At 43.2% G+C, this 22,500-nt stretch overlaps 1 protein-coding gene across 1 annotated transcript in view; it reads left to right on the top strand.

Moving 5' to 3' along the window:
• Positions 1-22,500, top strand: part of igsf3 (immunoglobulin superfamily, member 3) — a 118,855-nt gene that overhangs the window by 17,848 nt on the left and 78,507 nt on the right. Inside the window, exon 2 of the mRNA XM_061723388.1 lies at positions 4,334-4,714. Coding sequence (XP_061579372.1) covers positions 4,334-4,714 — 381 coding nt within the window. The remainder of the gene's footprint in view (positions 1-4,333; positions 4,715-22,500) is intronic.

Here is a 22,500-nt window from a genome sequence, read left to right as displayed (position 1 = left end):
AGGCAGCTGGGGTGGGTTAGTGGTCGCTGTGGCCTCACAGCTGGAAGGTTCCTGGTTCAAAGGTTCAGGAGTCTGTGTGGAGTTTCATGCCCCCCCTCCTCTTGCTGGCATGGGTTTTCTCCCGGCCCCACGGCGTCCTCCCATAGTTGGTCCATACAAGGGGCCCTCGGCTGGACTGGACTAGGCTGAACTAGGCTGGGCTGGACCGGACTGGCGTCCTGTCCCAGAGTGTGTTCCTGCCTCTGGCTTTTAGTTTCCCTGGGATAAAGCAGGTGTGATGGTGATTTATATCAGCTCTCCTGTTATTCGTTTCCTCCGGAAGTCCCTCCGGAAGTCCCTCCGGAACGGGACAAAGTGTCTAAACGTTTGTTTTCAGCTGTCCGACGCAGCTGGGAGGATTGTTATGAGAGAGCTAACGTTATTTTGTCTGACGGCACCTCGTTGTCTTCTGGAGAAAGGCTCCCAGTCTTGATATTTGTGTGGCGTTCTCCATCAACCCTCGATGTACGTTTGACCCCTTGGATGCAAAGATAATTAAAGCCGCTGAGGTCTAGCCATTCATCAAGTCTTTATCCTGCCAGTCTCACTGAAATAGTGCTTTAAATATAGAAATGTACAGAGGTGTTGGATAGATAGATAGATAGATAGATAGATAGATAGATAGATAGATAGATAGATAGATAGATAGATAGATAGATAGATAGATACCGTAGATAGATAGATACCGTAGATAGATAGATAGATAGATAGATAGATAGATAGATAGATAGATAGATAGTTGTTATAGCAGTCCGGTATAAATACAATAAAAAGTACAATAGAATAAAATACTGAAGTAGATGGAACAAAGACACTTGAAAAACACAAGATAAATAAATGGGTAAGGTGTACAGAGGTGTTGGATAGTTTTTCTGGATGGATGGATGGATGGATGTGGGCTCTCAAGACAATGCACATATGCAAAGTCTCTTATAAAATGGGAATGCCGTCTATCTCGGTGCATATGCATGATTTTACACACACATGCGTGGCTGTAAATGGACTCCAGCTTGTACCGACAGATGAAACAATGGGGAGTTATAGCGGAAGCGTGAGGAGGTGGGGGGGGGGTTACGACGAGAAGGGCGAGGATGTTAAAGTTAAAAAGCTGTCGTGGTGAATTATTAATGCGGAGCATTGTGCCCACAGACAGACTTTGTCTCTCCAACACACACGCGACCACAGCTGCAACCCCCCAGTTGCTTGTGAAAACAGGAAACGGCACACTCGTCACTCGGTCTGGATTTGGGGGTCTGTGTAAGTGCTCTGTTGTCACCGGCCCCAATGAGAGGCTTGTTTGTAGTTGTTCCCCGAACATGTGTGTGTGTGTTTAATGGGCTTAGGGCGGATTCACACATATTTTTGTTCCTGTACCTGTTTGCTCCCACGTGCTTTGAGCATCATCGCAGCGGAGACGGTGACACAGAAATCTGAACCGTGTCCTTATTAAACAGAGACGGAAGAGGAGAACACGCATCTATCTTCCAGGGGAATTACGCCTCTCAAAAGGCCATCGACACCACATGTTTTTTCTTTTTGCCCTTCCTGAACTGAAATTTGCTCATCACATTTTTAAGGCACTGCGTCTAATTATAGCAGCGGGTCGGGCGGTAAACAGCCATGAGCCCGGCTGATCCATCGACCCGTCTCAGAGGTCGCGACGAGGGCCTTCGTCTACTGAGCCGAGCGAGTCAACGCGTGGTCATGAGTCTCAAGTGCTATTGACGAGGGTGTTCTAGCGTGGGGTCTGGAGGTTCTCGGTCCAGCTTGACTGTGACCACAGTAGCCCTTTTCCATCAAACTGGTTCCAGGGCTGGTTCTGGTTCTGCGCCAGTGCTGAGTTTGGAACCAGGATTTCTGTTTCCACTGACAAAGAACTGGCTCCGGGCCAGAAAAAGCGGTTCCAAGGTAGCTGAGGAAAGAACCCAGTACTGGAGTTGAGGGGGGATGAGGGGGGATGGCATCTCCCCCGAAATAAAAACGGTCAAAATCATCCCCCCTGTAAAACTGCCATCCCCCCTTTCCATCCCTTATGTCATTTCATCAATGAATGTGGTTTTACTGCTATTTCAACATTTAGTCATCACCAGAAAAATAACTTATTTGACAATTTTAACCTGTTTTAAGTAAATTTTCACTTGAAATAAGTAGTAAAATCTGCCAGTGGGACAAGATTTATCTTCTTATTACAAGCAAAAAAATCTTGTTCCACTGGCAGATTTTTCTACTTATTTCAATTGAAAATCTACTTGAAACAGGTGAAGATTGTTGTTTTTTTCCAGTGATGAGTCTTGTTTTAAGTGTAATGAGATTTTTTTTTTACTAAAATGAGACATTTTAACTAGAAATAAAACAAATATTCTTGTTAAGATTGTGAGTTTTTGCAGTGATCCATTTTACTTATCCTGTGAAGGACAGAGTCATATTGATAAGTTCAGGAAACTGTTTTTTATTGTTGTGTTTTGATGTATTTGATGTAATCCCAGTGGATATTTAAAGCTTACAGAAGGCTGCATTTAACTGCTGCTATGTCATTCCTGCAGTGTTTCTGCAGGTGTTTTGGTCAGTAATATTATTTGTAATATATTATATTATTTGTAATCAGCACAAATTATCTGTCCCCATATGATAAAATCCACCATCCCCCCTGATTTTCTTTTACAACTCGAGTACTGAAAGAACCACTTACGTAAGTGGAGGGGGCGGAGTTATTAAGACCAACGGCAATTGCAAGACTGGCAACATTTTCAAATAAGCGACGAATGAATCTGGATGCAGCAAAGCAGCAGTGGTCTGAGGAGGAGACAACCTGTCTTTTAGTTATATGGTCCACGGATGGTGTTACGCGAACCAAATCCGTATTAGAGCAAATACGTTGTTGTGGCTTCAACTTTCATGCCAATGCAAACAAAGCGACGTAACTGACATTTGCAGCAACGTAATGATGTGGCTCCCCTTAGCACCAGAGCTATGAAAAATCAAACCGGTTCTCAGCTGGTTCTCAAGTTCAACGAGTTGTGAACCAGCACCAGCACTGGTCCAGAACCAGCCCTAGAACCGGTTTGGTGGAAAAGGGAGACGGCCCAGATTAATGTCAAACAACTGGGCCTGTTGTTCATCACGGGCCTGTACGCTTCCTGTTTTTGCTTCCCTGACAGTTTGAGGAAGGACCTGATGCGTGGCTCCTTTACAATATTACCTCTTTGTCAGAGCAGACCTGTTCTGACAACATACTGTAAGCAGTAATTTAATATTAACTCCATCAGGGGTTTGGGACTGGACAGCAGACATAAGAGGCTTTAATGACTCCACCTAACAGCTACCTTCAAAGTAGTAATCACGTAAAAGCTTTTGGACTTCACCGAATGTGCAGCCATCGCCGTAGCTGGCCATCCTCCCCCCCTGCCATGTCTGCAAACAGCTATTATCCTAGAAAATGAAGGCTTGTGGATGTAAACTGTGGCCTTCTGGCCATTTTGTTTGTTGTATTCCTCTAGACTTTGGGGACAATGTTGGCCAAAATGTGAGCAAACCTCTCATTTCGCATGGATTTGTTAATGTAAGATAGCAAATGAGCATTCATGAAGGGAGAATACTTGTGCATCCACCACATGACTACAGCCACGTCAAATGCAAAACTCATTTTTGTGTAAAACATTCGTTTAATTCTCCCTAGGCTTTGCTACGTCAATGAAAACCTCTCCTACCTACAACATTCAGAAGGGTGATGCTTTAAAATCACCCCCCTTTTCTTTGATATGCTAAATTACAGCCGTTTCTCGTTTCTAAAAGTAGACTTTTTTGTGTCTTTTCACCAAAACACAGTTTGTGTCGGGCACAAAGCGAATCTCCATCAAGGAAAACACTATTTGTTATGCCTTTCAGAAGCAGCTGCACCCTGGACGCTCTCAATGTCTCCCACAGACTCGTCCCCCCCAACCCCCCTGCTAAAGTGTGCTCTCACCTGACTCCCAGATGGCTCTGTCCGACCTCTCCGCCGTGCAGCTGCGTCACCGTCTTGTAACGCCGGCGAGCGAGATTACGACTGTTAAAGGGTTGCGGTTCTGTTTTCGGGCGGTGTTTACAAGCGGGGCATGTGGGCATCGCAACCCCCAGAAAGCTCAGTTGCACGTGTCGGGCTCCTTCTTACTGTTTTTTTTTTTTTTTTGGTTTTATTTCCTGGGAGACGTCAGGTGCATAAACGCTGCCATTGCTAAATATTTAAACTGCAGTTTTGTAACTCATGTTCTCTCTTTCTTCTCTGCCCCCCTTTTCCCCCAACGCCTGCGTGCAGCCGGTGTTGCCGTGGCTCAGAGAGTGGTGACGGTGGAGAGCGGACCGCTGGTTCGGACCGAAGGCTCCCACGTGACCATCTGGTGCAACGTGACTGGCTACAAGGACGGGGTGCAGCAGGACTTCGAGTGGTCCATGTACCTGGGATCGGCGCCGGACCGTGAGATCCGCATCGTCAGCACGGCCCAGCCCAACTACGCCTACGCCATCTACGCCCAGAGGGTGAACAGCAAGGAGATCTTCGTGGAGAGGCTGAGCCGCGACTCGGCCGTGCTCCACATCACCAAGGTGCAGGCCAACGACCAGGGGCTGTTTGAGTGTTACACGCCCAACACGGACGGCCGGTACCTGGGAATCTACAGCGCACGCACCAACGTCACTGGTGAGTCTCCAAACATGCGCCAAAAAAACAGACACCGAACATCATCAGCAAACAGTTTCACCTCTCTACACTACGGTGGCCGACAAGGGCCAAACGCACTGCAGCGGCCTAATGCGTCTCAGTTAAGGAAAACGGCTTCAAGTACAGAAACGATTCAAATTCACAAACTCAAAACGAGGTACAAAAAGAGGAACGTGGTGCAAATGAAAAAACGTGCTGCAAAAAACAAAGACAAATGCAGCATCATCAAACGCGCTGCAAATAGAGAAACGATGCAAAGCACAAAACGATATAAAACAAGAAACCATCTTCAAAAGAAAAACCCTTCATAACCGGTCACTACAACCGGAAGTGCTCCAAACCTGCAGGGGGCGCTCTCAGCGTAACAGCTCAATGGATATTTACGAAACGTTTCTTTATGATATTTTACACCAGGCGATACAATGTACAGCGTTGTACAGTGATATAAACATCGTATATATAGTCAGATAAAAATCACATTACTGTTCCCGCTGTATGTTTAAACCATGGACGTAAACAGATAAGATAAGATAAGATATCCTTTATTTTCTCCCTCAGTGGGGAAACTTATTTTTGTTGTCAGCAGTACACTTAGCACACACATGCAGGGGAGGGGTAAAAACACTGTGATTCAGTCAGCTGTTCGGTCTCGGCCGAAAGCGCCCCTCTTTTTGTACCTCGTTCTGAGTTTGTGAATTTGAATCATTTCTGTACTTGAAGCCGTTTTCCTTAACTGAGACGCATTAGGCCGTTGCAGTGCGTTTGGCCCTTGTCGGCCACCGTACTACACACATCTAAACAGATCAAGTACGGTATATTTCTCTATTTGTATCTGTTTGTCTGTTATTCAGTATCAACTGTGCACGTTCTGTTGAAACTTCCCCCGTTTTAAAGGAAAGTGGTGGAGTTTTGGGCCACTTTTGGTGCAATGCATCAACGTTTTTGACGATTCAGCTAATGTGAACCAACGAAATCAGGAGCTTATAGGTTAAACTGAAGTGTGGATAAGACAAGATAATCCATAGTAGTGCTGCTACCATGTTTGTTAAAACAAAAAAAGGAATTTTAGTGCTCTCCTGTTAGGCAAAGAGAGCGGGGATGAACTCCAGCAGAACGCTACATAGGAGGATGTTGGTTTAGATGATGGACCAGTGGCCTTTATTGAGAGAGTAGGTAGACCGGAAACAGGTAGAATGAGGGGGGAGAGACATTGCAGTACAGAGCGACAGGCCGGGGACTCGAACCTGCGCTACAGCCTCTACAAATGGCGCCCGCTCAACGCACGCAGCTATCCAGGGCCTTAGATTAATCATGACTTTAAAACGTTGCAGGCAACTGTCCTGCCTTTACCACTTATCCAGTTAGCGAGGAGTAACTAGGTTTATCTTGCACTCTATTCTACATAAATTCAGCCTCAGAACTTTCCTTTACAAAAACAGGGACCTTTTTAATCACTCAACCTTACAAAACCTACCATTTCAGCAGATGCTGTCTCCCTATTTCTGATCTATAGGAAAAAAACAGATTAAAATAGCTTTTTTTATTTTATTGTACCTGTTGCTTTTGGCACTTGTCCTTCTTCTGTGTGCCGCAAACCGAAATATGATGCTTTTTCTGGTGGTGGTTTGTTAATCCAAGTCGATTTGCATATTAATTAGATCAGTCACAGTTAAGACGATTTACAAATATGAAACTAGAAGGTTCCTCTGCCGCTGAAGCCCATGCAACATTTGATCTGCACCCAAATTTAATGGGCTCTTAGTCTAGTTAGTCTCCATGAGGCATCGAATGCTCATGGCTCTAAAGAGGAAGGGAGAGGGAGAAACTCTGACTAAAATTAATTCTGGTTTCACTGCCGGGGGGAAAACCGAGTTCGTTTCCTCACATGCACCTGTCCCCACCTCTGTGCTCTTTGCCCCCGGGCCGTTTCTGTGACACATCCAGTGTGTTTCCAACAGTGGTGCAATTTCTGCCTCATCTGCTGCTTCACTTTGGGAGTCATACACACAAATCCTCACAAAAGGCAGCGCCGAAACTTTGGGAGTCCATATATCCCTCGCTCAGCTGACCTCTCTCTTTTAAGTAGGCCTGTGTTGAAAAAATCGATTTTGCGATTCTAAATCGATTCTCAGATTAATTCCTAAAAATCGATTCGTATGTCTAAAGATCGATTTTTTTTTTTCATCATTACAACTTTTGGTATTTTTTTGTTTATGCCCAAAAAAGGAATGTTTTGTTGGACATGAGCATAACTGGTGCCATGTTTTTGCCTTTAAATATGTTTAAAGGTATGAAAACATTAAAGTTTTCAGTTATAATTGCATAAATTGTCTATATTTCATTACTTTATATACAGTCTTGGGATTACATTTGCATAAAATGCTAAAAACCAAATTCTCAAAAATTAAAAACCCGAAAAAGACTGAAAATGGAAAAACGGAATCTGAGGAAAAAAAATAAAACCGATTTCATCCGTCTCTGTTTGCTGCCCTGGATCTTTTTGGTAATTCTGCACCACATGATGTTTCTGAAAGCAGTTCTATCAGCATTCTGGGAGCTGATTGGTCCTTACAGCATCATTAGCTGCCAATACTTGCTGTTTAATCTCAATATAATACTAGTATTCATATGTTGCATAACTACACAGTCATATATTTCATGCAACAGCTCAAAAAACTGTTTTAATAACACTAACCCAAATCAATATTGGAATCGAATCGAATCAAATCTTGATAATCAATTCTGAATCTTAAGAATCGGAATCAAATTGATTCTTGACATTTGAATCCATCCCCAGCCCTACTTTTAAGGGCGTGGCTCAAGCTAAACGCTTACGGGTCCGAAGTTGCCGGTTTTGCTTTTTAGCAGCAGAAACGATGCGGGTGACTTGCAGATCGCCGGAGACGGTTTCTGTGACTTTGCTGGTCGTGATTTTTCCAGCGTTGGCGGCATGATCTGAATGTGGGGCAGGGCCCGGTTGCAGGGCGCTGTGAAACGGCGCTGCTGATAGCGCGCAGTATTTATAGATCTGTGAGAGAGAAGAGGGCGAGACAAGAGAGTATGAGCGGAGGTGTTGAGGGACTGTTATCTGAGCTCCGCTCCGTGTCTCTAACCTCTTAACCCAGTTTCCAAGGTCAGAGGTGCTGGTGCACATCAGGGTCTCAGCTTCTGCTCTCCATCATGACAAGGGTCCTTGTCTGAACCCCGGCAGCTGCGTGTCTCCTCAATAATACCTTCCCCTTCCCTGCTTTCCACCCCCCCACGCCTTTCTTCTGTCTTTCATCCTCTTAAGTGTCTCTTCTCTAATTTGCTCTGACTGAAAAAGGCCTGCTGACGCTGCATTTGAGGATCTGCCTTTCAGAGGAAATGTTTAAGGACAGCCGTGCGGAGGGCGTGTCGTGAAGGCAATATGAGGGGAAGGTATATGAGGCAGGTGGGATATTTCCGTGCCTTTTATGAGGTGGCTGGGTTAATTGAAGCGTGCGCGGTAATGTGTGACCCCTGCGGCTGGGTTAAGTCTTACAATCCTGCGTTTCATCCAAAAGCCACTCGTCTGGATCCGGACCATCGGAGCGTTTTACTGCCGTTGCCTGCGGAGGCGACCGGTTTCAGCCGCGCCCCTGGACAAGGTTCCAACCCGACACCGGGACTTTGGGTTTCTACGTGTTACATTGTTGGTTACGGGGGTGTGAAAAGTCCCTAGAAATATGATGCCAGTTTCTGTGCATGTGTGTTTGTGTGTGACCGGCTAAACCGAGACCAAGACACTACCAAGACCAGAGAGTGTCAAGACCAAGACAAGGCCGAGACCAAAAAAAACTAGTTATTTCCTGATCGTGCGTGATTGTAGAACATCATCTCCATCCTGGTTCAGCTAGTTTCCATATGAGTTTGTATTCAAATGCAGCTCAATAACACAGAGAAGTGGATGATGATGTTGAACTCACTATAAATGTTTTCATCCATCAGCTGAGATCAGATATGTGTGGCGACTGCACTACCGCTATTTCTACACTATTGGAGGATTGACTCCAGTGCTTTTAAGGATTGACACGACTACTAACTAGTCCCAAAGTCCTCTAACAGAATAACCAGCCTCCGCCTCAGAAAAGTAATGAATAGTAAATATTAATGATTTAAATTGTATTTAATTTGAAGATGAAACGTGAATTTCAATTATCAAAGATAAACACAATTATCGACTTGAAATTGCATTATTTACCATTAAAGTAGCCAAATTACACCGTATATCAGCATCACCGAAATGGCATAGACCTAATGCTCAATCAATCACAATGATATGCAAATATTATTCAAAGGCCAATGATGCCATACATTTATTCAAACAAGGCCATTATAAACACAATACTGTAATTAAATACAGACACACATGCAGATGCACCAAAACATTAAATCAAATGCAAAATACAAATAGTTTACAAAACTGTACAATAATAAGAGGAAAAACTGGTGATCACAATATTCTGTCACCTTGATGTCCAACGGCATCTTAATGATCCGAGGCCGAGACCGGTCTCCAGAACTACAAGTCTAGTGTTTGCGTGTGTCAAATACACGGAGGCACTGATCTTATCGTCATCGCAATAAATCCCCGGGCCATTTCAGCGATGCTCAGTGCTGATCCGACTTACAGAGACCAAAGACCAGAGGAGCATTTAACTTTGCGAAATATTTAGATATGAAGGAGATGGATCTCTGTATGTGAACCCCTTGGAATAGGAAGCAGTTTCTTCATTAATTTGCCCTAAAATGTGATCTGATCTTCATTGAAGCCACAATGATAACCATCCGTCAGCACCTGATCCAGCTACCCAGTCAATGTCAGGCCGTACATCCCATTTTTATTATGGGATGTAGTGAAAAGTGCATTTATTTTCCTTTGGTCTTGAACAGTCAGATGACGTTTATTACACCCTCCACGATACTAAACTTAGATTAATCAAATGAAAATGTATCTCAGCCCCTACGTGCCAATAAAGCCTGAGGGAATTGCTGAAATAATCCACACATGAGGAGAATAATTGGCAATCGCAGCACAAAATATGGATTATATTCGCTAAATCACGAAGCAGCGCAGAGACACAGGAACATCATTATAATTCAACATAATTTGACTTCTGGTGTTTTTCCTCCCAAGATATTTTTTTAGTGGAAATGCAGAAGAGCGAACTGGTTGCTGCTTTTAGCTGCGGCAGGAGGTTTTCATCAGCCATGAAGCTCTAAAAACGCATCTCCAGACATCTGCGTGGCTCCAGAATGGGAATATGGCAAAATGTATAAGTTACTAGGGAAGTTTAGTAGCTGGAGTGTATTTTCTTGAGTTGGTGGAGACAAAAAAACTGGGTGGATGTGGGACTTCTGCTCGCCAGGTAAACAAACATGAGGCCTCGGATTTAATAAATGTGGATGGATGACATAGACACCACAGGTGAAAAGTGAAGATCACCGACTTTTTGTAATTTTGAATTTTTGCAAATCATACATTCTATCAATTTAGTTTTTTCTTTAGGCAGTTAGAATATACTTAAGCTAGTTTGTAACCAAAATCTGTAAATAATCTTTGTATCTACAGCTGTTTGATATTATTTTGGTAAATTTTAGACCCTCCCATTTATTTAAGTGGTTAAAAACACACCGGGAGGGGCGTGTGTTTTTTTTTTTTTTTTTTTTTTTTTTTTAACCAGTTTTTGGACTTGTAACATCAGATTACTTGTAATATCAGATTAAGTAGACTTTCATTTTTATTTAAGTTGTAGGATAGTTTTGGTTTTGGAGCATATAAAGCCGTGACAGGAGGATGAGCAAAAAATATCAACAATAAAAACAGACCCGCCGCCTTATATAAGCTGAGGTCTTAGATTTGGATTTTCTTTTGTTTTTTTATTTAGAAATGTGTTTTACATCACAAGTTCTTGACCTCCATTGGATGTCAAAATAAGAGCATTCAGCCTTTTCCACATCAGCTGTACAGTATAAGACAGAGGAGGCCATGTGTTTATCAATCCTCCCAGTGGAAACAGGCTTTTTGAAAGACAAATTTGACAAATTTTGAAAGTAGTTTTTCTAAATTTTCTTTGTTTTGTAGCTCGAGTTCTTGTAGTTGGCAGGTTTCACTCAAATAAATTGTTTTTTTTTGGTACATTTGTGTGTGCATGTGCATGTTTGACTCCCTCCTACACGTCAGATTGCAGAAGAAAAGGACAGCAGCGCGACATGGCCGTCCTCGTCGTCCGTGTCCTACGCAACAGCCTGTGCGTGAGCGCGTCCAGCAGCCAGCAGAACAGCCGAACAGCGAACCCTCGTGACGCTCTCACGAAGCCTCGCCGCCGTGAAACGTGCCACAGGAGTCATGGTCGCTGGCAGGAACAGGGATACTGGCCTCCGCAGTTGGCAGAAGGCCTCCCTTCCCCCGTGATGAAGCATTACAGTCACAAATGCTGGAGAACCCAATACGGGATGTGGAAATCGGACAAGAGGGGAACGGGGACAGGAGTGATAGTCCTGGAAGTGGCAGTAGTGTTGTTTCTGGCAGCCGGTTTCAATTTTAGTTTTAGTCTAGTCTTTGGGTCAAGCTATCATTTTAGTTTTTATTAGTTTTAGTCACTTTCATACTCCTTTTAGTTGCGTCAAGTTTCAGTCGACTAAAAGTCTGAGCATTTTAGTTATTTTACTTATTTTAGTTTTTCCAGGACCATTTTAGTCTTGTTTTAGTCAAAGATTATATTTAGCCAAACCCGTTTTACAATTCAAACAATGTTATCTTATTATTATATTATTGTTATCTTATAGACTCAAGAATACATTCATTCCAGATACAGAAGACGCTCGAATTTGACGTGAACCTAGAGCTCTGTGTTAATGGCATCAGCCTCTTGATACTAACTTTTCGTCTCGTTTTGGTCAACGAAAATGATGGAAGAGTATTAGGGCCATGCAGGAGAAAAAATATTTGAGAGGGGAAGATTTCTTTTTATTGTGCACTTCGAGAAAAAAGTTGAAATGTCGAGAAAAAAGTTGAAATGTCGAGATTAATGTTGAAATACAGTTTCGAGAAAAAAGTCGAAATGTCGAGAAAAAAGTTGAAATGTTGAGAAAAAAGGCGAAATGTCGAGATTAATGTTGAAATACAGTTTCGAGAAAAAAGTCGAAATTTCGCCTTTTTTTCTCAAAATTTCAACTTTATTCACGAAATTTTGACTTTTTTCCCAACATTTCGACTTTTTTCTCGAAATTGTACTTCAACATTAATCTCGACATTTCAACTTTTTTCTCGACAATTTTACTTTTTTCTCAGGGTGCATAATGAAAAAAAAATCTTCCTCCTCTCCAATATTATTTTTATTTTTCTCCTGCCTGGCCCTAATACTCTTCCGTAGAAAATGAAGTCACATTTTAGCATAATTTTATTTTGTAATCTACATTTTAGTTTTGTTTTTGTTCGTCTATGATATTGCATTATATATTTAATTATCGTTATCGTCACATGACCAGCATTTTCCTTGCGTCTCGTCTCGTTTTCCTCAGGTGATAAAGGTTCGTTGACGACGATATTTAGTCCTAATTTTCGTTGACGAAAGCAACTTTAGTGGCCAGTGGAGCAACGTTGAACAGCGTGTGACCAATAAGCGACGAGCTCTCGTGCGTGCTCCGCTGTAATTGGTCACGTCTCCCCAAGGCCGTGCCCACGACGCTACGACCATAATAAGGATGCGTTTTAAATAGCCTCCGGTTTGTGTGACTCGCGAGGTTAATGCAGTTTCCAAACTGCCACACTAGTTCTAAAATGTAATTAGCCAGCACAAATCGTGGAGATGGAGAGAGAAAAGAGGAAGAAAAGAGTGGCGATGAGACAGGGGAATTTCAATTAAGGGGAAAAAAAAAAAAAAAAACTTCTGCAAATCCTTATTTTAGAACGAGCGGCAGGAAAATATGCTTCTTCAGTCGCACTTCTCCTCCTCGTTGCTCTTGTGGTCTGTTTTGTTGTCTTCCATCGCCGGGGAATAAAAGGAAACCGTGAATCTACTATGATCTGGAAATTTGCCTCTCAAGAGTCAAAAATGCAATTATGCTCCTCGCATCGATGTTTCTGTACATGTGCAACACACACACACACACACTCACACACACACACAAAAACAACCAAAAACAGAGTTTATTTAAATTTTTTCCCCCGAATTTGCACTCCTGACGGTACAGTCGGAGTGACTGAATCCTGTTTCTGCTGAGCTCAGCGTTGCGTGTGCAACGTCTGATTTGTGTCTCCGCTGCTTTTTTCCTCTTCACGAGAGAGTCGACGCGGCCGAGACGACTCTCTTCTGCTTCGCTTAATGAGAAAGACCCAACAGAGAGATGTCATCTCACATCCCAGTCGGCCGAGACTGGATTTTATTTTATTTTATTTATTTTCTCTCGGTGCCGTCGAAAATCCATCTCAATTCTGCTCGCGTCATCAGTCTGAAGCTCCCCGACCGACCGACCGACCGGCGTTCTGGCCCCCGCCGTCAGCCGGCGCTGGTCATTCCGCGTATATGGCTTCGTCAATACGGCCGGTCGCTGAGCTTTATCGCAGAAGAACGAGTGCTGTTAAAGAAAACGACTGGGGGGGAATTGAGGGTGATTAAATAAAGACGGAGAGAGAGAAAAATGGAAGGAAAAATCCCATTATTTTTGAGGGGGTCGGGGGGTGAATGTAAGAATGAAGACTTGAACATCTGACACCAGTTGTTGCTGCTGGTGGACAAGGTGAAGGACGACGGCGAGACAAGAGAGCTTGTATCTCTGTGTCTCCGGGTATTGATTGGGTGTGAGGTCCGTGCACGACTGCCGTACTTTATCTCTCCCATCTCCACTTGCAGCGACACTTAAATGTTTTTCTGTCTCCCCTCTCCGGCCTTACTGTCATCTCTCGGTTGCTTTTATAATTACATTTTTCTATTCTGCCTTTCACGAGCATGTGTGTGTGTGTGTGCGATAGAGCGTGCATGTGCTCAGGCTGTCGCCGAGCTGCAGACCAGGAAGGACTCCAAATGGAAAGAGATTTTATCGCCATGTCTGGCCTGCCGTTTCCTTGCAGATCTCATCTGCTGTACGACACGGCTTCCTTCCAGTAACGTAACGTCACTCCGATCACACGGGCGTGCACGCATGCGTGCGCACGCTGTAACGTCGTAGAGCGAAGCGATCCGTCGCCCAAGACTGATGCTGTATCCGTAATTCCCCCGTGTGATGGATGGAGATGGGAATTGTTAGAGCTTCATCGATACCACCATCATCTCCAACACTCAAACGTAATTTCATCAACGCCGCTCTGTCGTTCAGGGGAAAACAAGAAGACATGTAACATAAGTGGAAACTTCCAGCCCTTGTTTTCTGTTATTTGCTCTGTAATTGTCAACTTTTCAGACTTTTAAGAGTTAATAATATACCTTTATAAACTTATTTCCACTTGCTATAATCCCTGCTGCCGCTAAACTCCCGTTTCCGCTCGTCGTTTTGCTGACTGACCTTTGTACTTGTCTGATTTATGAGCTCAGGTCATCATGTGACAATACTCAACTTGTCTGGAGCTGATTTTGTAGTAAGAATCCCGACGTTCAGGGGTTTCTGTGGTGCACAGCCTACCAGAGATGACCCCAATGTAGGTGGCGATGAACTACAACAAGCATTATGATAAAAAAGATAAATTATAATGAATATAAATTGGTAGTTTCAGTGGTTGTCATGAAAACTCTTAGCCTGATTGATGAGGACCCACATCTAGGAAGATGTAGGGTCTGAGAACGATGGAAAGGGTGAAGTGCGAACTATTTCTGCACGGAGTTGGGTGACGCTACGACCAATCAGAGCACCCAGCAAGTGACGTATCCAGAGCAACGGAAATGAGCCAACGTGACAGTTACTTGTGTAGGAGAGTTTGTGGGATGGTAATGAAAATGGAATCCAGTGATTGTTTTTGCAGACAGATTGGAGAATAACCAGCGTATTTACATCTAGATTATGTCGCTGCTGTGGTGGCATCGTCTTAAATCCCGCCCAGAGACTCTGTCTACAAGGACAGACTGATCTGATTGGCTTTCTAGGGCTTTTGGGGATAGTTAGTGAGCTCCGCTGGATAGTAGCTACACGTAACTAGCTAGCTAAATACCTATAATCCATTAACTTCAAGATAGCTTGCATAAAAAGTAAAACCACACAGACTGCCAATTTAACTCTCTATTTTCAGTTTTTTAAACAATAGAAGCTCTGTGCCTTTTAAAATGTCATGATAAATGAAGACTAGGGTTGCCTGAGACTTTTACACAGCCCTGTATCTGTAAAAGGTATTTCTCTTAAGCCTGGTGGATATTTGAGGTATATTTCTCCCTCACAATGGACCTGATATGGAAGAGGAGCGGTTTGAGATAACCCATAACCTCCGGAGAAGGTCTTGCAGCCCTGAACGCGTCTGATTAGTCGAGTATCCCCAGCGTTTTATTTCCGCCGCTGTGTCTCAGTCATCTTGCATTTATCGTCAATTACAGCTCGTAAGTGTTGTGAGTTTAAACAACTGAAGTGCTGTTGCTGGTTTGACTGCCGTGTGTCGACTCATGGAAACGCTGCATGAGGAAAGAGAGTCACTCTTTCAAGTTAATTTGCATAATCTACCATTTACTTTAGCCGGAAAAGCAGAAGGACCTTCCTCTCCAGTTTGTATGCAGTTACGTTTAGGGTTCATTTGTCTTAATGAGAGATCCGGGTAGTGATCCTGCGAATGAATGGGACCCCCTCGACTATGTAGTAACAAGCCAAATGGATGCATCAGGGTGGAGGTCGGGTTTCAGACTTGGAAATACTGGAGGAAGAAATCAGATTAGTTACTGGGTGAATGATTGTTCACAGATACAATCGGAGACGACCAAAGTAAATCACCCAATCTAAAATTGATCTGCAGATAACCGAGATCCACGGGGTCCAGAGTGGTCTGAACAAAGGTGCAGGGCAAGTTAACTTTTATTAGAACCGTTCAAACATACTTCTTTTTGTGCAAAGAAAAGATTAATGTTGGCAGCAGCATGATGTTGTAGTAATTACCTTGTAGATCCTCACGGTAAACATGGATACAGAGCCGTGTTTACCACATTTCTGCACCGTGTTGATTATAATCATTTTGTTTTCAAGACCTCAACCCCGAGACGTTGAGGTTTGAGCATCTGAAGACTCGGATCAGGTTTTGACATTGGGAGATGATTTATGGGCTCGTCCTCAATCCAACAAGAAATGCAGCTGCGGTCACTAACGAAGCTTGTATCAAAATTTAAATCTTTGCAGCCTGCAGATGTACCCTCAAGTAAAGTTGCTTTCGTCAACGAAAATTATGACTAAATATTGTTGTCAACGAACCTTTATCACCGAGATGCAACAAAAATGCTGGTCATGTGACGATAACGATAATCAAATATAATGCAATATCGTAGGATCTGGAATGAATGTATTCTTGAGTCTATAAGATGATGATAATAATAATAATAATAATAATAATATTATTAATAAGATAACCTTGTTTGAATTGTAAAATGTGTTTGACTCAAGTAAGACTAAAATGTTCAGACTTTTAGTCGACTGAAACTTGACACGACTAAAAGGAGAATGAACGTGACTAAAACTAATAAAAACTAAAATGATAGCTTGACCCAAAGACTAGACTAAAACTAAAATTGAAACAGGCTGCCAGAAACAACACTACCCTCAAGTCTACACAGCTCTGCGACTCCAAAGTTCCCCATTTAATATAAATATATAATATAAATGTCAGTGGTATTCAGCAACACCGCTGAGTTGGGCTAATGAGGAGATCTTTTTATGTATGCAAATTGCAAAAATAACACTGCATGTGTGTGTCAAGTTGAATGTGTAAATGTTTGTGGACCGACGCTGTGCCACTGTGGGCCTGCTTCTGCTTGATTTGATTAGCTTAGCTAAGTGCTAACCCACTGGGAGCTGCTCCTCTTCTTTGGGAGATAAGCAGAGCACAGCCACAGTCTGAATGCGAATGCAGCCTAAATATGGATATTCATGAGCGTGTTAACAAGAGTTTGTGTTGGGATTGACATGATAGGTGCCAGTAAAGATTGGTAGTCACCCTGAGTCGCCGTAACGGCCTGGGACACCACCTACAGCTGCAGCGTTTGATGTTAGTGCTGGCTTTGAAGCCTCATCATCACAAAAAAAGGCGGGGGGGTAGAAGGTTTTCCTGGTTCAGGCCGATACATCTGATAACACCATCCGACACAAACGCATGTGGCCATCGCTATTCATTTGCTCTGATTCATGCGTACAGGATCAACATACACACAGATCCCTCACACTCTCACGCCAGCGCTTGTGGGAGTTTATTCAAGGACCTTCAGACACGCTGGAGATGCCAAGGTTGAAGCTTTTTCGGTTGCGTATGGCTTGTGAGGGCAGTGCCGCCGCTGCTCAGGAGTGAGAGCACGTTCTGCACAGGTTTTGCATGAAAAATAGAAATTGGGGAAATATTCACCTCCAGTGAATGCTGGGAACTGACGAGGCCGTGTGCTGACATGTTAATGAAAAACATTTGTTCAGAGCATGACCTCGCTAACTTTGGCCGGGCAAAGGATAAATGTTTCCTTCGGTTGTTCTTTATTGCAAAACCACAGCTGGATTGTACACTGGATAACAGCTTCAGATGACATGAAATGTTGTTTCAAAAAATGATCTCGAGCTTATTATTCCAGCTTATGTGTTGTCTTGTTTGGACGACTGCAACAGTTTGTTTTCTTGCCTAAACAATAAGGAACTGTCTCGCTGTCAGCAATTCCAAAATTCTGCAGCAAGGCTGCTGACAGTTTGCTCTGATAGACCCGACCCCGAGGAACAATGAGATCGACTGGCTGTAACTCCATGAGAACATTTCCCATGTTGCCTCTGGGTAAGAGTCTTGTGGTTTCAGCGGGGGAAGTTCCACCTAAAAAACCTCTATATTCATGTTAATTTCATGGATAAAAAGATATTATTGATGATTTCATTCCAGCTCTCAGACAGTTTTTAGGTTATTTGAGTGTTTCATCTAAGTCAAGCCTAAGAAATCTTGACTCCAAACAGCAGACGAGGAACTGTTTTTACAAGTTAAGGAATATCTCCAAACTAAGAACAGTTGTTTCATAAAATGATCTTGAGCTAGTTATTCATGCTTTTATGTCATCTTGTTTGGACTACTGCAACAGTTTGTTTTCTTGGCTAAACAAGAAGGAACTTTCTCATCTTCAGGAACAACATCACCCCATTTTTAAAAACTCTTCACTAGCTCTCCGTCCCTTTTCGTTTTAACTTTAAAATCTTGGTGCTGACTTTTAGAGCCCCCTCCCACATCAAGGACCTACTATGCTCCATCTCCATCTCGGAGGCTGAGATCATGTGACCAGAGCTTATTATTGATGTTTTATTTTTTTTGTGAAGTACCTTGAGACACTCCGTTGTCTGTGAAAGATGCTATATAAATAGATTTTACTTTTTTACTTACATTTTTTTGTTAGAATTAAACATCAGTTAGGTTCTGCATTATAAACCTGAGAAACTCACAAGTTTAAATGTAGTTTTAACCATTTTAAACCGCATTTTAACCGTTCATTTGACGCTGGGCAGTCAGGGCAAACGTTTAACAAAACCTCAGCACAAGAACCCGTCGGATAAATCGTTATTGGCCATAACGGCGTCTCCGAGTCTCCCTCTAACCCGGTAATCAGCTGCCATTGATGTTTATTTTCTTTAATGGCTAATCTAATGGTTTGTTTGTTTGTTTGTTTGGTTTTTAATTTAGCTTTTCAATTAGTTAAGCCCGTAAACAGATGACTCCAGGCGAAACTCATCAGTTGCTCCACAGATTAATTTTATTTCTTGATTAATATCGAAAACTAATTATACCGAAACACAAGTTCATTTAATTATTTTCGTACTTAATTAAATTACATATTCAGCAACCAATATGTCACCACTTTGCTGCTCTTGTTGTTATTGGAAGTCGAGAATCCCAATTTTGTATTTTACCTTGTTGTTCATTCATGAATCCAACCTTAAACTTTCCAAACATGATAAACAACATGTTTGGACGTCTGGGATTTACCGACGCAGAGTGGAAGTTTGTATTATTGACAAATCAGTGTTCTGGACCAACAGCACGTCCTTCAGCAAAAAGATCCCAAAAGGAAGAGTGTCTTAGAGAGAGGGCTGGTCGCGCTGCCCTGAGTGGAGGAAATGCACTTCTGTGTGACTCCAGCAGAGAGGTGCATCCAGATTTCAGAGCAACATGCTGCCTTCAAGACTTTTTTTTAAGGGACCTTCATGCATTTTTCAGCAAGATGATGCAAAGCCTCAGTCTGCACACAAGAGGCATGACTGAGGAGGAAGAGGGTACAGGAACTGCACACAGTCCCGACCTGCAGGGAGCGGACTATGAAACGCTGTTGCACCCTAACGTGTGTTTGTAGGAGGAATAAAACTCAAGAACAAACCCTTCGTTGCTTGGTATCCGCAATTCAACAAAGGTTTTCATTCTCATGAAAAGGAAGTGCAACATTGCAAAGGTTTAAAAGCTTTCGATGTCTCATCATCTGCAGGAAGTTGTCTCAGGTCTTACGTGCAAAAACAGTGTCATGCCCTGTCTAGGGGTGTCCAAGACACAACATGAATGAGCCCATCTGCCCCAAGTCCCAAGCAGCAACGAAGACCAATATTTTGAATATAAAGAAGGTGGATTTATTTATAGGAATTGAATAAATGAAGGAGCTTGATCGGGCTTCAGGGTGGACCAAGGCCAGAGGTGTCAAAAGTATTCACATTCATTACTCAGGTAGAAGTATAGATACTAGGGTTTAAAAATACTCCTGTGGAAGTTGAAGTATCAACTCAAGTTTTTTACTCAAGTAAAAGTATAAAAGTACTGGTTTCAAAACTACTTAAAGTATAAAAGTAAAAGTAATGTATGGGGGAAAAAAGCCATTAAGGACAAAAGCCATTGAAAATGAATGCATCTTAGTATAATGCAAATATATTAAAGAACCATATGTGTACTATTGAGCATTAACATGTGTTTCAGAGAGCAGGAGATATGATGACTAGTTGCCTATAAGTATTGTAATGGTTCAAAAAGTCAAACTTCAGAGGCATGTTATCATTTATCCTAACCAAGTTTAGTTGCAGGAATCTGAGGGATGTAAGAACAAAACTGGACAAGAAAATCTGAAACAACCACAACCAAATTCACTCTATCCGGATGGCGCAATTTTACTGGATAGAAATGAAATAGAGTAACGAGGCTGTTTTTAAAATGTAAGGAGTAAAAAGTACAGATAATTGCGTGAAAATGTAGGGAGTAAAAGTAAAAAGTCGTCTGAAAAATAATTACTCCAGTGAAGTATAGATAACCAAAATTTCTACTTAAGTAAGGTAACGAAGTATTTGTACTTTGTTACTTGACACCTCTGACCAAGGCCAACATAACAAACAAAACAGCGGAGTCATCCAGGGCCTTTATGAAGCAGGTAAGAGCGAATCAGCAGCCGAGCTGGAAGCCAATCCCCCAATCACCTGCTGGTCCTCGCACACCTATTAACATCTATACAGAAGTGAATAGACACACCTGACACAGATGACCGCTCTGAAAAACACAGACACATTAACATAAATACGACCACAGTCGTAACAACAGATATATAAAAAGAAATTAAATTAACAACGAAAAAAGTGATTAAATAGTGTTTATTGGGATTGTATTGACTCTAAAGAAATAAAAGTCAAAGGAAATGTGAGCACCACTGGAAGTATTTCTTCGTGGCTCCATGCTTGAACTCTGCTGGAGTTCTAGTCGACTAAACTCTGCGAATGATGACAGTTTGATACTTTTTTTTTTAATGCATTGTTGCATTGTGTTGTTATAAATAGCCTAATGCTGTTTACATGATTCAATAATAAATAGGACCTCCAGTCAGACTCTCCGTCTGCATTAATTAGAATGTAAAAGAGCTAAGCTACGAAGTCGCACGTCTTGACGATTCTCTTTCTCCGCTGTGAACGTGTTAAACGCTAAAAATGGAAATGGGCGAAGAAGCAGAAGGAGGCGAAGGAGGGGAAGTGCCAGGAGACGAATGGAGCGGGTGGTGTTGGTCAGAGAGGCCCGGGGCGGCAGACGAGAGTGGGTTCAGAGAGCAGTCGCTCACGGCGCTCGTCTGTGGACATCTGTGCACGTTTTCTAGTCACCATGCGGACTCGTCTTTGCAGTGCAGGCGTGACAGGTCTGTGCAAGTGATGCACGTGAAGGAGAGCGAGAGAAAGAGAGACAGAGTTTCACTGATACTATCATCACACCTACCCTGGCATAGCCTCATTATTTGCAGAAGGGGAACAGAGATTTAGGGTGCTTTCAGACCTGTGGCCTGTTTTTTTGTTCCGATTCAGGGGCTAAATCGATACAGTTGTTTAGTTTTTCGTTTGTGGCATTTGTGTTCACAAGGCAAGCGTCTGTAGCGGTTCAAAGCTGTTAACAAATGACATGCGCCAACCAACTGTTCTCTCATTGGTTAGGAGTTTTGTTTGTTTCTGTATGCTGTGTCGATTACGTTCTCACTGCAAACGAACCGCTCCAGGTTTCGAATGGAAGCGAGCTGAGACCACCATCTAGGCTCGCGTGTTTTGTCCTGCATCCGAGCGCGATTGCTGTGTTCACATATACCAAACGAACCAATCTTTAGGGGGGAAACGCTCCCTGTTTCGGAACAACTGCTCCAAACGGGACAGGCGTGAAAGCACCCAGAGATTTAGTCAAAACGTCTGGAGTGAAGGGTTTAAGTGAGTGCCGCGATGCCGGCTGAAGGCGGTTCCTGAGAGCGGGAAGGTCGGGGCCTCGTTTCGGTGAAGCGTCATTGAGCAAACTGTTGGTCCTCAAGTTTCATCATGAGGACACACCATTATCTAAAATCTCCTCTCCGGGATTCAATGATGGCGGCACTTGCTCTTAATAATGCAGAAGCTGCCGCGGCGAGCGAGCCTGTGGAAGTGGACGTGCACGGATACGGGCACGTCCCCTCTGGTTGACTGGAGCGCCGACAACAGACATATGTTTCCACCTGTGCCCGTGTGTGTGTGTGTGTGTGTGTGTGTGTGTGTGTGTCAGGGGTGGGGCTGGTTTGGCATATGCTTAATTCCCATCAGTGTTGGCTACTCAGGCAGACAGTTGCTCCGTCATCTGCTGCCCTGCTGGATGGATGCCTGGTGACTGAGCACTGAACCCCCCCCCCCCCCCCCCCCCCCCCACCTCACACCTCGACACGACGCACAGACCACCGGGCGCTCCTGCAGCTCTGGCCGGCGTACACCTTCGATCTTTGCCTCGCACTTCCACCGATGAAATTTTAATGTGTGATTTATGCTTCCCCGCCGCAACTACGCGGCGGCATAAATGCTAAGTGTGCTGTCGTTGGCATCGACAAGCCCAGCTCTCTTGTGTTTGCATTGCTCTGTAATTACACAGCCAAATGGTATTTGGCAGAAACCTGCCGTACTCGACTCCCTTTTTTTATTTTCTTTGTGCATCTCAGGGACGCTGGCGGAAATGGAGCGAATCCTGCGCGAGTTGGAGCAGCAGAGACTTTGTAACTGAAATTTTCTGCAATCCGTATCTGTCTGGTTATGAAAATCCTAAAAAAAACCACGGCCCAAATTGACCGGACAGGCAGTTACATCTCTGGGTC

Source organism: Cololabis saira, chromosome 6 (genome assembly GCF_033807715.1).
Source record: "Cololabis saira isolate AMF1-May2022 chromosome 6, fColSai1.1, whole genome shotgun sequence".
Classification (NCBI taxonomy): Eukaryota; Metazoa; Chordata; class Actinopteri; order Beloniformes; family Belonidae; genus Cololabis; species Cololabis saira.
This window is presented reverse-complemented; position numbering and strand designations above follow the sequence as displayed.